The 13,816-nt window shown below is 44.6% G+C and overlaps 1 protein-coding gene across 2 annotated transcripts in view; it reads right to left on the reverse strand.

Moving 5' to 3' along the window:
- Nucleotides 1-2,037: 2,037 nt before the first annotated feature.
- STX2 (syntaxin 2) overlaps nt 2,038-13,816 on the reverse strand; it is a 66,798-nt gene continuing 55,019 nt past the window's right edge. Inside the window, exon 9 of one of the 2 annotated variants that reach the window (XM_006054503.4) lies at nt 2,038-2,585. In XM_006054503.4, the coding sequence (XP_006054565.1) occupies nt 2,418-2,585 (168 nt within the window). In that variant the 3' untranslated portion in view covers nt 2,038-2,417. The remainder of the gene's footprint in view (nt 2,586-13,816) is intronic. The other variant, XM_006054500.4, reaches the window with a different exon arrangement.

Here is a 13,816-nt window from a genome sequence, read left to right on the forward strand (position 1 = left end):
CCCATGAATCGCAGCACGCTAGGCCTCCCTTTCCATCACCAACTCCCGGAGTTCACCCAGACTCACGTCCATCGAGTCAGTGATGCCATCCAGCCATCTCATCCTCTGTCGTCCCCTTCTCCTCCTGCCCCCAATCCCGCCCAACATCAGAGTCTTTTCCAATGAGTCAATTCTTCGCATGAGGTGGCCAAAGTACTGAAGTTTCAGCTTTAGGATCAGTCCTTTCAAAGAAATCCCAGGGCTGATCTCCTTTAGGATGGACTGGTTGGATCTCCTTGCAGTCCAAGGGACTCTCAAGAGTCTCTCCAACACCACAGTTCAAAAGCATCAATTCTTCGGCGCTCAGCCTTCTTCACAGTCCAACTCTCACATCCATATATGACGACAGGAAAAACCATAGCCTTGACTAGATGAACCTTTGTTGGCAAAGTAATGTCTCTGCTTTTGAATATGCTATCTAGGTTGGTCATAACTTTCCTTCCAAGGAGTAAGCGTCTTTTAATTTCATGGCTGCAGTCACCATCTGCAGTGATTTTGGAGCCCCCCAAAATAAAGTCTGACACTGTTTCCACTGTTTCCCCATCTATTTCCCATGAAGTGATGGGAGTTTCAGATTAGGAAAGTGAAAAATTCGGGAGAGGGATGGTGGTGAGAAGTGCATACCAATGTGAATGGACTCAGTGCCACTGAACAGCACAGTTACATATGGTTAATGTAGTATGCTTTATGTGACTTTCACCAATGTTTTTAAAAGATTGTTTTAAGTTATGGAGCATGTTGCCCTATTATATGGATGAGTTATGGGATGTGTATATAGCTTCAAAGTGCATGCATGCTAAGTTGCTTCAGCCGTGTCTGACTCTTTGCCACTCCCTGGACCATAGCCTGCCAGGCTCCTCTGTCCACGGGCTTCTTCATATAAGAATCCTGGAGTGGGTTGCCATAGCCTCCTACAGAGGATCTTCCTGAGCCAGGAACAGAACCATGCCTCTTGTCTCCTGCATTGGCAGGTGGGTTCTTTACCACCAGTGCCACCTGGGAAGCCCAGCTTCAAAGTATCTCTCCACAAATTATTTACTAACCATAAAGGGGAGGATATTAATAGTAACCTTAGTGTGAAAAATCTCCAACAGATATTGCCTTATCCAGGCAACCAAATTAACATCACCAGAAGCAGGACAAGTCAAAACCACACGTGTCCTGGATGATGCCCTAAGAAACCACATCAGCATTATGTGAGCAGCAACCACACCAAGAACACAAAACTGAATAGAATCTCGAGGAAACATCAGCAAACCTGAATCGAGGGAGAGTCTTCAGGGTCTGTCTGTCAAGGTCATGCAAGGCTGGGAGGGACTGGGGACTGTTTCACATTAAAGGAAGATCAAAAGATGCAATGGCAACCTACAACATGTGATCCTGGACTGGATGCTGGGCCAGGAAAGAACGTGACTGTTTAGGGTATTATGGGGCAATTGATCAAATCTGCATAGGGGCTGTGGATTAGATACTAGTGATTCATCAATGTTAAATCTTCACACCATTGCACCGTGGTCTTGGAACAGGATGTCTTTGTTCTTAGGAAAACATGCGCTAAAATAGTTTAGGATAAATAGACAATATATCTGCAATTTACTGTCATTTAGATGGTTCTGGGGGAAATCTTTCCCCCTGTCCCACCGTGTGTGTGTGAGTGTGTGTGTGTGTGTGTGTGTGTGTCTAAACAGATGATTGGTAGATGATAGAGAAAGAGAAATAATGATGGATGGAGGATAGATGGACAGGTAGATGGACAGATAGGTATATAAAATGATAAAGAAATGGGGCAAAATATAAACAATTGATGAATCTGAGTAAAGGATATGGGGCTTTCCAGATTGCACTAGTGGTAAAGAATCTGCCTGCCGATGCAGGAGATGCTAAGAGATGCAGGTTCAATTCCTTGTTCGGGAAGATCCCCTGGAGGAAGAAATGGCACCCCACTCCAGCATTCTTGCTGGTAGAATCTCATGGACAGAGGAGCCTGATGTGTATGTGTGTGTGTGTGTGTGCGTGCATAAATAGATGACTAATAGATGATAGAGAAAGAGATGATGATCGATGGATAGACAGATGGAGAAATAGATAAAATGATAAAGAAATGGGAGCAAAATATAAACAATTGATGAATCTGAGTAACGGATATAAAAGCATTCTTTATGCTATTCTTGCTGCTTTTCTACAAATGTTAATTATGTCAAAATAAGAATTTTTTTAAATGCAGGACAAAAATCCCCCAAAGCACCCCCAAGGACAGAGCTCTTATTTTTGACTCATTCCTGGCAGCTCAGGCCCTCTGGGTTCATTTATTTTCCGGCCAGTAATACAAAGTGGATTTACCCTGAGGTCTCCATGCTGTTCCCTCAGGCGCCCCCTTCTCATCCCCCAGTTACTGATTTCTGGGTCCCCGCCCAGGATGGCCTCCCTGGGCACCTGCTGCAGGGAATGAGTTTCTCCATGGAATTCATGACTTTTGGAGTGGGTGGAAAGCAGGCTTGTAGAGTGTGTTGTCCTTTTCCCAGATGAGACGCAGCACGGCAGTTCTTCTAAAACAAAGGAAGAGAGATACTGAATGTTGTGCAAATTTTGGTTTGACCAGTGTGGCTTATGCTGCTAATCCTTTCTAATATCCATTCATCCCTTTTTTCTATATAAACAGGATACTGATTAATTTAGGTTGCAATGTACCTAGACTCTGTTGGAGGTAACCATGTTATACTGCTCTGGCCAACAAGCAGTGCTGATTGGGGTCAGGAGGGAAGAGTTCTGGAAAAAACATTTGCTTTCCTCTTAAAGGGGAGTAGATGAGATTAGTGTTATCCTTCATTCTATTTCTAGTCCTGAATACAGATGATGGCTGGAGCAGTGGCAGCCATTTTACAATCATGAGGAAACCCCCAGGAAACTCAGAATGACCGTCCTGATAGCCTTGAGTCATTAAATCATGGCCAACAACTATCTACTTCTCATGTGAGAAAAAAATAAAGCCTTATTTGTTTAAAACACTGTTAGTTGTGTATTCTATCACTTTTTTCAAACCAATTTTTAATTGTCATAAAAATAAATCTTATTTTCCTTTTTGTATCTTAGGCTCCAGAGAAGAGCTATGATAAAATATACTGCATTCTATTCTCTTGGGGGTCCCTTCCTGTTCTCCTTCCCACAGTAATTTTCAGTTAAACTGTGGGCTTAATTCTTCAGTCCTGATTCAGACAAAGCTCCCACGGGGAGCGTTCTCTGCATAAAGCTGACGATTCTTATTTTTCTTCTCCAAACTGAACATTTTCACTTCTGCTTAATTATTAATATGCTGCATATATATTTAAGATGTGACCCCAGCATAAAGTATATTTAAAACTCGAGCAAGGATTTCCATTACACTGATAAATAAAGGATGAGTTGCCCCAGCCTGCCTTCCCCTGACTGCTCAGCTGCTCCCACATGCTTCTCGCCTTGCCAGCAGCTCTTCCGCCTGTTTGTCCAACCAGCTGACAGGATCATCATAAGGATCACGCTCAGAGGAGTTATGAGCCCAGGACTCCACAGGGAATGGCAAATGTAAACAATAGCCAAGAGGCTATGTGTGAAGATTCATTTATCAAGACAGATCCAAAGAGGAAGACTAGTTCTGGAAATAGATTTTCCCCAGCCTGACTCAGGACACAGAAGAGTGTCCAGCCCCTGTTCAGAAACACTAGCAACCAGACTCCATAGGCTGGTATACGACAAGCCAACAGATTCGTGGGAGCAGAAACGGCAAAGAGACACCGAGCACCAGAATAAAACATCAATGTGAATGTTGCTCAGTCAATAGCTAATTTCTTGTAGGTCAAATACAGCTGCAAAGTATTCATCTGGGTTAAGATATTATGATACAAACGAACCTATCTACAGGACAGAACACATGCACAGACATAGAGAAAAGACTTGTGATTGCCAAGGAGGAGGAGAGTAGGGAGAGGGATAAACTGGGAGTTAGGGGCAATGGCATCCCACTCCAGTACTCTTGCCTGGAAAATCCCATGCATGGAAGAGCCTGGTGGGCTGCAGTCCATGGGGTCGCTAAGAGTCAGACACGACTGAGCGACTTCACTTTCACTTTTCACTTTCATACATTGGAGAAGGAAATGGCAACCCACTCCACTGTTCTTGCCTGGAGAATCCCAGGGACGGGGGAGCCTGGTGGGCTGCCGTATATGGGGTCGCACAGAGTCGGACACAACTGAAGCGACTTAGCAGCAGCAGCAGCAGCAGACACAAACTATTAGTATTACATTTAGAATGGATAGACAACAAGGTCCCACTGTATAGCACAGGGAACTATATCCAGCCTCTAGGAATAAACTACAAAGGAAAAGAACATACAATAAAAATGTATACATGTGTATAATTGAGTCACCTTGCTATACAGTGAAAATTAGCACAACATTGTAAATCAACTATTGTTGTTGTTGTTTAGTCATTAAGTTGTGTAAAACTCTTTTGTGACCCCATGGACTACAGCCCACCAGGCTCTTCTGTCCATGGGACTTTCCAGGCAAGAAGATTGAAGCAGGTTGCCATTTGTTCCTCCAGGGGATTTTCTCTATCCAGAGATCAAAGCCATGTCTCTTATGTCTCCTGCATTGCAGGTGGATTCTTTACCACTAGCACCACCTGGGAAGCCCCAAACTGTACTTCAATTTTAAAAAGAATATATATTCTTGATTCATATATATATATATATATGTATACACACACATATATATGTAAATCACTTTGCTGTACACCTGAAAGTAACACAACATTGTAAATCAACTATATTTCAATAAAATTAAAAAAACAAAAAGACATTATAATTCCAAAACACCCAAACAATTGGACATTTCTCTAGATAGATTACAGAGGACAAGATGCCCCTGAAGCTTTGTAATGCTTTTATCATAGATTGCACAGAGATGGCCATGGAAGAGTGGGGGACAGAATAGGTAGCTCCCAGTAAAAGCAGAAAAAGAGCCCAGTGCATCGGGTAGAGCAGGTAACATTGCACAGAGATTCCTGTGGCACCAGGGAATGGGCGTCTCCACAGAGGTCTGGTGGTGGATGATGGATTAGGAGGACAGGTCTCACTGAAAGAGATCCAGGGCCACCAGGAGATGGGGATCACTTAGCAAAATCTTGAGGACCCCAAGGAACAGGCATCACTTAGGGGAATCCTGGGGACACCAGGGGAATGGGCATCACTTTATCAGATCCTGGGACACCAGGGGAAAGACATCACTGACAGCAATCCTGGGAGGATCAGGAGGTATAACTGCATCAGATGCATGAAAGATATTTACACAGTTGGCCTTGGCCTTGTACAGCCTCTGCTCCATTATAAGACGACCATGCCCTTGGCAGTATCCTTTCCTTCAGCCCAAACCCCAGAGTGAGACACCTGCAGAACACCCCCTGAACCCTGAGCCTGAAGCAAAACTGTCCACACATGCCCAGTCCACTCTGCTGGGCTTCACTTGACCTGCATGCCCCAATATGAGAAGCCACTTGCAATCTTCTGTGACTTGGAGACCTGGGAGTGTTTGTTACGCAGTGGTTGCTGACTGCTAGCTCCCACCTGAAGACAGGCTACCCATGTAGTGGAGGGGAATGGAGAAGTTTATGACCTGTGCTCAAGAACAACAGTCAATTTGTGCAGCCTATTAATTGTATCTGCCTTTGGAGAGAAAGAAAATCATTATACAGTAACTTGAGAGATTTTATGCTTCACATCAGAGGGTATCCCATTATACTTTCATAGACTTGAATATCCATGTTTATCAACAACATTTGTCTACAAATGCAAGTTAACATAATAATGTGCTGTGAGCTGGTTTATCACAACCAAGTCAGTGCATGCCCCAGCCTGCCTTGGTTGTTTCTCAGGGGGCCTGGGGGGTCTCAGTCCCATACAGAGTCCTGGTTAGCCTTTGCTTTATAAAATCAGACAGACAACCTTCAAAACACACAGATGTGTATATTTTATTTCCTTTATTTGATGTCAAGGACTCAAGGATTTATTTTTCAACTGTAGCATATACTCCATTCCATTGTACAAGCATTTTTCACTTAAAGTCTCAACAATACTGAAAAAAAATCAGAAGCTCAGTGGGAAATTGCTTTTCCAAATCCTATTTTCTACTATTTCAAACTGGAGAAGTTATTACACGTTACACATCCACCCAAATGCTCCAACCAATTTTATAAGTGTAGCTTAAAAAAAAAAGTAAAATCCCTATATATACATAACAACCTGTCCTGGGAGCAGGTAAAAATCTTACAGCATCACTTGCTGACTATAAGACAATTCATACAATTGTCACAAACAGTTGTTCTGGATGCCGTACCCCCAGGATATCTGAGATTCATGGCTCTTTGGTGGGCAAAAGGAAGCCTTTCCAAATATCTTGACTTTGAGGCTCTGCTGCTGCTGCTGCTGCTACTAAGTCGCTTCAGTCGTGTCCGACTCTGTGCAACCCCATAGACGGCAGCCCACCAGGCTCCCCCGTCCCTGGGATTCTCCAGGCAAGAACACTGGAGTGGGTTGCCATTTCCTTCTCCAATGCATTAAAGTGAAAAGTGAAAGTGAAGTTGCTCAGTCATGTCTGACTCTTAGCGACTCCATGGACTGCAGCCTACCAGGCTCCTCCGTCCATGGGATTTTCCAGGCAAGAGTACTGGAGTGGGGTGCCATTGCCTTCTCCGTTGAAGCTCTACCACTTGTATTTCGAGAGAAAGTAGAAACTTTGTCCATTTAGCAATTTGTTTAAAATGTCATCTTGAATTGTGGGGTCAAAAATGTGTTTTTCTCTTTAAATACATATCTGAGAAGAGATCTATTTATATCATATATGTGTGTTAAGTTATACATTATATATTAATATATGCATTGTTCCTGTTCTTTAGTTGCTAAATCATGTCCAACTCTTTGCAACCCCATGGACCGTAGCCCACCAGGCTCCTCTGTCCATGGGATTTCCCAGCAAGAAGAACGGAGTGGGTTGCCAGGCCCTCCTCCAGGGAATCTGTCCGACCCAGGGATCAAACCCAAGTCTCTTGTGTCTCCTACACTGGCAGGATTCTTCACCACTGCACCACCAGGGAAGCCCAGTATATGCATATGCATATATAATGAAGTTTGATATTAAAAACCAACAAATGTACTTCCAGTACACGTATACGTACCACTTCTTTACCCATTCACCTGTTGATGGACATTTAGGTTGCTTTCATGTCTTGGCTATTGTAAATAGTGCTTGATGGCACCTGAGTTCTCCAAGTACCTGAGACTTTCCCGGGTCAGGCTGTCTCTACCAGCGCTTGCTGCAGCTCGAGACACTAGCTACCCTCTGGCGCCACCTACTGGTTCTCTTCCCCCTTCATCCCAGAATTTCCTTGCATTCAAAAACAAGAAGAGATTTTGAGCCGGTGACATTCTCTTTATATTGATTGTAGGAATGTAGGGGTGACGTTCTGATTCCTAAGGTGGTACATTTGTGCTTGGGCTTCCCTGGTGGCTCAGACGGTAAAGAATCTGCCTGCAATGTGGGAGATATGGGTTCGATCCCTGGGTTGGGAAGATCCCCTGGCGAAGGGCATGGCACCCACTCCAGTATTCTTGTGTGGAGAATTCCTCCGACAGAGGAGTCTGGCAGTCCATGGGGTCGCAAAGAGGTGGACACGACTGGGCGACTTTCACTTTCACACATTTTTGCTGGACATTTGTAGAAAATACAAAAATAGCCCAAAGACAAGCCCCAACTATAAACAAGCCTCTCCCACCCATAAAGCCCCACTTTGAAAGAACCATTGTTCATATTTTTAGTACCAACCTTTCCAGTTTATCTTGTGATATTATTTTATTATGTGTATTTTATGTATATTATATTTGCTATATGTATCTTCTCTATACATGTTACATTAGGGGAAGATTATTGTTACTTTATTCTGTTTTCCCTAGAGTCTATTCTGTAACCTGGTTGGTTCTACTTAATTCACACTTTCCCTTAATCCATGATGTTTGAATATTGTCATCGTTATAACCATCTGTAACTTATGTATTATCTGCCTCCCATTATTTGATATTTCACTTAATTCTGCATGATTTTCTTGGATATAAAGCTGCTTGCTCATCTTTCATGCTTTCACAGCAATTTATTCCTGGGAACAAAACACCTAGATCCACCAACTGTAGGCTTTTTCATGGGTTTGGATTCTCTTTGTCTAATAGCCTTCTGTGTGTGTGTGTGTGTGTGTGTGTGTGTGTGTGTGTGTTGTGCTTAGTCGCTCAGTCTTGTACTACTCTTTTGTGACCCTATGGACTGTAGACCACCAGGCTCCTCTGTCCATGGGATTCTCCAGGCAGCAAGAATACTGGAGTGGGTTGCCATTCCCTTCTCCAGGGGATCTTCCCAAACCAGGGATCGAACCCATATCGCTTATGTCTCTTGCATTGCAGGAGGATTTACTCTCTGAGCCACCATGGTAAGCCCAATTGCCTTCTGCTGCTGCTGCTGCTAAGTCGCTTCAGTCGTGTCCGACTCTGTGCGACCCCATAGACAGCAGCCCACTAGGCTCCCCCGTCCCTGGGATTCTCTAGGCAAGAATACTGGAGTGGGTTGCCATTTCCTTCTCCAATGTATGAAAGTGAAAAGTGAAAGCGAAATTGCTCAGTGGTGTCCGACTCTTAGCAACCCCATGGACTGCAGCCTACCAGGCTCCTCCGTCCATGGGATTTTCCAGGCAAGAGTACTGGAGCGGAGTGCCATTGCCTTCTCTGAATTGCCTTCTAGGAAGTACCAATTTGCATTCCCACAAACAGCGCCTCTTTCCCTACATCCTTACCAATGTTTGGCAGTATCATTTGTTAAAAATCATAGCCAACATGGTATGTAAAACAATGGTAACTCATTGCTTTAATTTGCTGGGGTCAGGGTTGGGGAGGTAGTGAGTGCTGCTCAGCCACAAACCAGCTGTTTGACCCCAGGCCAGTCAACTAATTTTTCTGTGCCTCAATTTCTTTGATTGTACGGTAAGAATCAGATTGTACACTGGGACACCTCCTGGCTTGTGTGAGCTTGGGATGAGCCCATATGTGGAAAGCCCAGAGGACAGCGGCTTATATACAGGACAGTGTAAATATCGATGGGGAAGGGTGCACCTCTCAGAAGTTTGTTCATTTGGACCCAGTTTCATTACCCTGAGCTCATAGCAGCTCTCTTGAAACAATGTTATTTAATTGTGAGCAACTTTGGTTGCTATGACTTTTACCATTAGGAAGATTTGATCTACGTTTCACATTTTACCCAAATGGGTGTTTCCCTGGTAGCTCAGATGGCAAAGAATCCCCCTGCAATGCAGGGATCCAGGTTTGATTCCTGGTCAGGAAGGTCCCCTGGAAAAGGAAATGCCACTCCAGTAATCTTGCCTGGGAAATTCCATGGACAGAGGAGCCTTGCAGGCTACAGTCCATGGGGTCCCAAAGAGTCAGACATGACTGAGCTACTAACACTTTCACTTTATCCAACAGAGTAGAAAAGACTTTAGGAGACTAACATGAGTGGGTAATTTTCAATTGTATGGTCTTTTGGAGTTTGAAAAGCTGCTTCCAATTTTAAAATAATAATAAGATTAATTGATAGATGGATAGTATAATGGATAAAATTATGTTAAACCAAACACAGCAAATTGCTAATTTTAGAATCTAGATGGTGGGCAGACCTATACTGGTGACACAACTTTTTCACATTTCTATGTGTTTGAAAAAATGTTTTAAAAGTTGTTGATGGGGAGAACTGCTTTTTTGACATTATTTCATTTTTTTCACTCTCTGACCAAGCAGATTTCTGAGTCTCTTTGTCTTGATCTGTCTTTCTTGTCCAAGTTCTGAGTGTCGGCGTCATGGGGTCTTGCCTGCAACTCTTCCCCTTTGTACATTAGGTTCCTCAAGCAAGACTCATGGCTCTGGGGCTCAGTTACCCCTTCTCCCCTGGCACCTCCCCTCACTTCTCCAGCACCCGCTCCTTCAGTGAGGGCCACCCTGACTCGGACAGCCATCCACAGCCCTCCCCCCACACACCTGGGTGGTAACTCAAGTTCAACCATTCAAACCCAGGGGCACAGTTACCATCAAGAATCCCAAGTTTTATACACACACACACACACACACACACACATACACACAATGGAATACTACTCAGTCATAAAAAAATGAAATATTGCCATTTTCAGGAACATGGATGGGCCTAGAGATTATCATACTCAGGGAAGTCAGTCAGAAAGAGAAAGACAAATATCATATCATATCATTTATATGTGGAATCTAAAAAATTATGCAAATCAACCTATTTATAAAACAAAAACAGTCTCATGGACACAGAGAACAGACTTGTGGTTACTGAATGGAAAGGGGGAGGAGGAATAAATTAGGGGTTTGGGATTAGCAGATACACACTACCATATATAAAATAGGGGATCTTCCCAATCCAGGGGTTGAACTTGGGTCTCCTGCATTGCAAGCAGATTCTTTACTGTCTGAACCACTAGCGAAGACTGAGATAAACAACAAAGGAACCATATGCAGTATCTTGTAATAACCTATGAGGGGGAGGAATCTGAAAAAGAACATATTCATGTGTATAGGGCTTCCCCAGTGGCTCAGTGGTAAAGAATTCACCGGCAATGCAGGAACTGCGAGGGATGCAGTTTCGGTTCCTGGGTCAGGAAGATCCCCTGGAGGAGGGCCATGGCAACCCAGTTTCCAGTATTCCTGCCTGGAAAATCCCATGGACAGAGGATTCTGGTGGTCTACAGTCGATAGGATTGTAAAGAGCCGGACACGACTAAAGCGATTTAGCAAGCACACACACATGTATGTATGTAGGTGAAGTGAAGTGAAAGTCACTCAGTCATGTCTGACTCTTTGTGACCCCATGGACTATATAGTTCAAGGAATTCTCCAGGCCAGAAGACTGGAGTGGGTAGCCTTTCCCTTTTTCAGGGGAACTTCCCAACCCAGGGATTGAATCCAGGCCTCCCGCATTGCAGGCGCATTCTTTACAAGCTGAGCCACGAGGTATGTACGTATAACTGAATCACTTGGCTAACAAGTGAAACACCTGAAACTAACAAGATATTGTAAATCAAGTGTAGTTACATTTTTAAAAAGAGCCTCAAGTTCTCCCCCATCCAGCCCCACTCCAACCCTCTCCTGCAGCTCATGTGCTGGAGTTATTTTATTTAGGTGGGCTGAGGGGCATCCCAGCGCTAGCATGGTCTGCGCTGCTGCTTCCCCAGACTACTTCCCCTCAGTCCACAAGAATAACATAACCCCGTCACACATCAGCATTGCAAGCACTGGGTCCAGTCTCTCAGGACATGATATCACTGAAGAATCCAGGTCACCCTCTTTCACCACCTGGCTGACCTCAGCTTCCCCCGAGGGAGAATTATTAACAAGACAGCGGCCAGGGCAGAGTGAGTCCAGAGCACAGGTGGTTTGTTTGTGTGGCTTGAATGTTGGGAATTCCGCAGGGGCTCAGACCCCCTCAGGGCCTGCGGACAAGCTCATCACTAAATCACTGGCTCTGCTTTGGTCACCTAGGTATCCCTTTCCCCATGGCCCCCCTCCCCATCTCCAATAGGATTAGGAGAAGCCACTAAGCATTGTGGGAAACTCCCTCCCGTTGCCTTCTCAGGAGGCCGCGATTATGAAAGCCCTAGCCCAGCGTTTTATTCCACCTATTGACCAAAGAGTCCCCTGCTGTCTTGGGATCCTTCACAGGGCTGAATAGACTCCAGTTTACAAAAGCGGTCGCGGCGGGGATGTTTTCCACGGTGCAGTCCTACAGGTAACCATTGTCTGCGGATTATTCATGTACTGCGAGCTTTGGAGGCCTGAAGTCGGAAGGGGCCCGCCTTCACAAACGATGATAAACAGCTCTTAAAGGGTCGCACAGGTCAGCGAGAAATGGGATTTGATTGACACAGATTCTATTGACCCAGGGTTTTTAAGAAAACAGTTGCCAAGGAGAAAAAGAAGCCACATTCCACAGCTGGGCAAAGAGCCTGGACTCAGGGATTGTGACAGAGCGCCCTCTGCTGCTCAGTCAGGGCTCTGCAGACCATGAGAGCAAATCGCAGCGAAAACCCCGGAAGACCCAGAGGCTTATGCTATATAGTAGTTTCTCACTAGTTATCAATTTTACATATAGTAGTGAGTATATGTCGATTCCAGTCTTCCAATTTATTCCTGCTTCTTTCCCTCCTGTAACCATAAGTTTTGTTTTCTACATCTGTGACTCTGTTTGGTAAATTTAGTTTATTTGTGCCATTTTTTAAAAAGTCCACATATAAGCAGCATCATATGATATTAGTCCTTCTCTGCCTAAGTGCATTTTTAAGACCACATGAGCTGTGGCTGTTCGACATCCCTGGAAGAGAAGTTCCTCTTGTTATTTCCCAGGACAGCGTGATGGGCCTGCTCCCAGGGCATTGAAGGTTTGAACAGGTTTCCCAAGGGTAACTTTTAGTCAAAAAAGTTGATCTGCAGGTGTTGTCATGAACCTTCAATACCTTCAGCTTTTGAGATAAGCAACAAACGTGGAGTGTGACATGTCCTCCTGGAATGGACCCCCTGCCCCCACAGAGGGTCAGCTCCATGTCCTCCATGGGTACAGTGTCAGCACCCTAGAAGTTTCCCCGACTCCACAGGCACTGGGTAACCCAACATCCTTCTTACCCATGGAGAGACTAAGGCCCAGAGAAGAGAGCAGAGTCAAGGAAAGATACCATGGTTGAAGTGACAATGATGGAATGAAACACGTCTCAGAATTTATGAAAACTAATCATTCAACTGAACTCAATCAAGCTTATTCATCAATGGAGAAGGTAGTAAAAGAAGCAGGTGATGTCATCTGGAAGTGTATTGTTCAAGACTTGTTTCTTTGAGAGAAAGCCAGGCAATTCCCTGTTCAAATGAAAATACATCCCCAGGAGGGTTTTCAGCTCCACCGTAGCCCGGACCCCATCCCAGCATCTCCCTCAATGGAGACACCTGGTCCTTCATCCCCGATACCCAGCTGGTCCCCTGGTTCTGCCCAGTGCCTCCTTGTAAACACATCTGTATCTCTCCTTTCCCTCCAAGCCCATGAATTCATCTTTGGCAAAACCCTCCACAGCCGCAGAGGACAGGTTCCAGTCTCTGCTTTTACAGATCATACACAGAGACCTCAAAGGGGAGAGCCATCACTGAGAAGGTCAGCGGCATTGTCTGGAAGAGGGCAACGTGGTCCCCCCATAAGGACCCAGGCTCCTCGTCAGCTTCTGAGTGTTGCTTCTCTGTTCAGTGGCTTCCCACGACCTGTCATGTGCACATCTCAGCTCCTCCCTCTGGCTTCTCTGTCAAGTGTGGGGCTAAGTGTGAAATGGAAGTGCAGAACAGAAAAACTGGCTGTTAGAGGCACTAAATTATAACACTGCCCCACCTGTGTGGTGTCCCTCTCAACCCGTCATGGTGTCTTATTTTTTAGTCTTTTAATTCATGATTATTATTTTTTAATTAAGGCTTGACAATGCTGGAGCTGCAGGAGACACGGGTTTGATCCCTGGTAGATAGATAGATAGATAAAATGATAAAGAAATGGAGGCAAAATATAAACAGTCAGTGAATCCGAGTAAAGGATATAGGGCTTCCCAGGTGGCACTAGTGGGTAAAGAACCCACCTGCCAATGCAGGAGACGTAGAAGATTCAAGTTCAAT

This window comes from Bubalus bubalis, chromosome 17 (assembly GCF_019923935.1).
Source record: "Bubalus bubalis isolate 160015118507 breed Murrah chromosome 17, NDDB_SH_1, whole genome shotgun sequence".
Taxonomy (NCBI): Eukaryota; Metazoa; Chordata; class Mammalia; order Artiodactyla; family Bovidae; genus Bubalus; species Bubalus bubalis.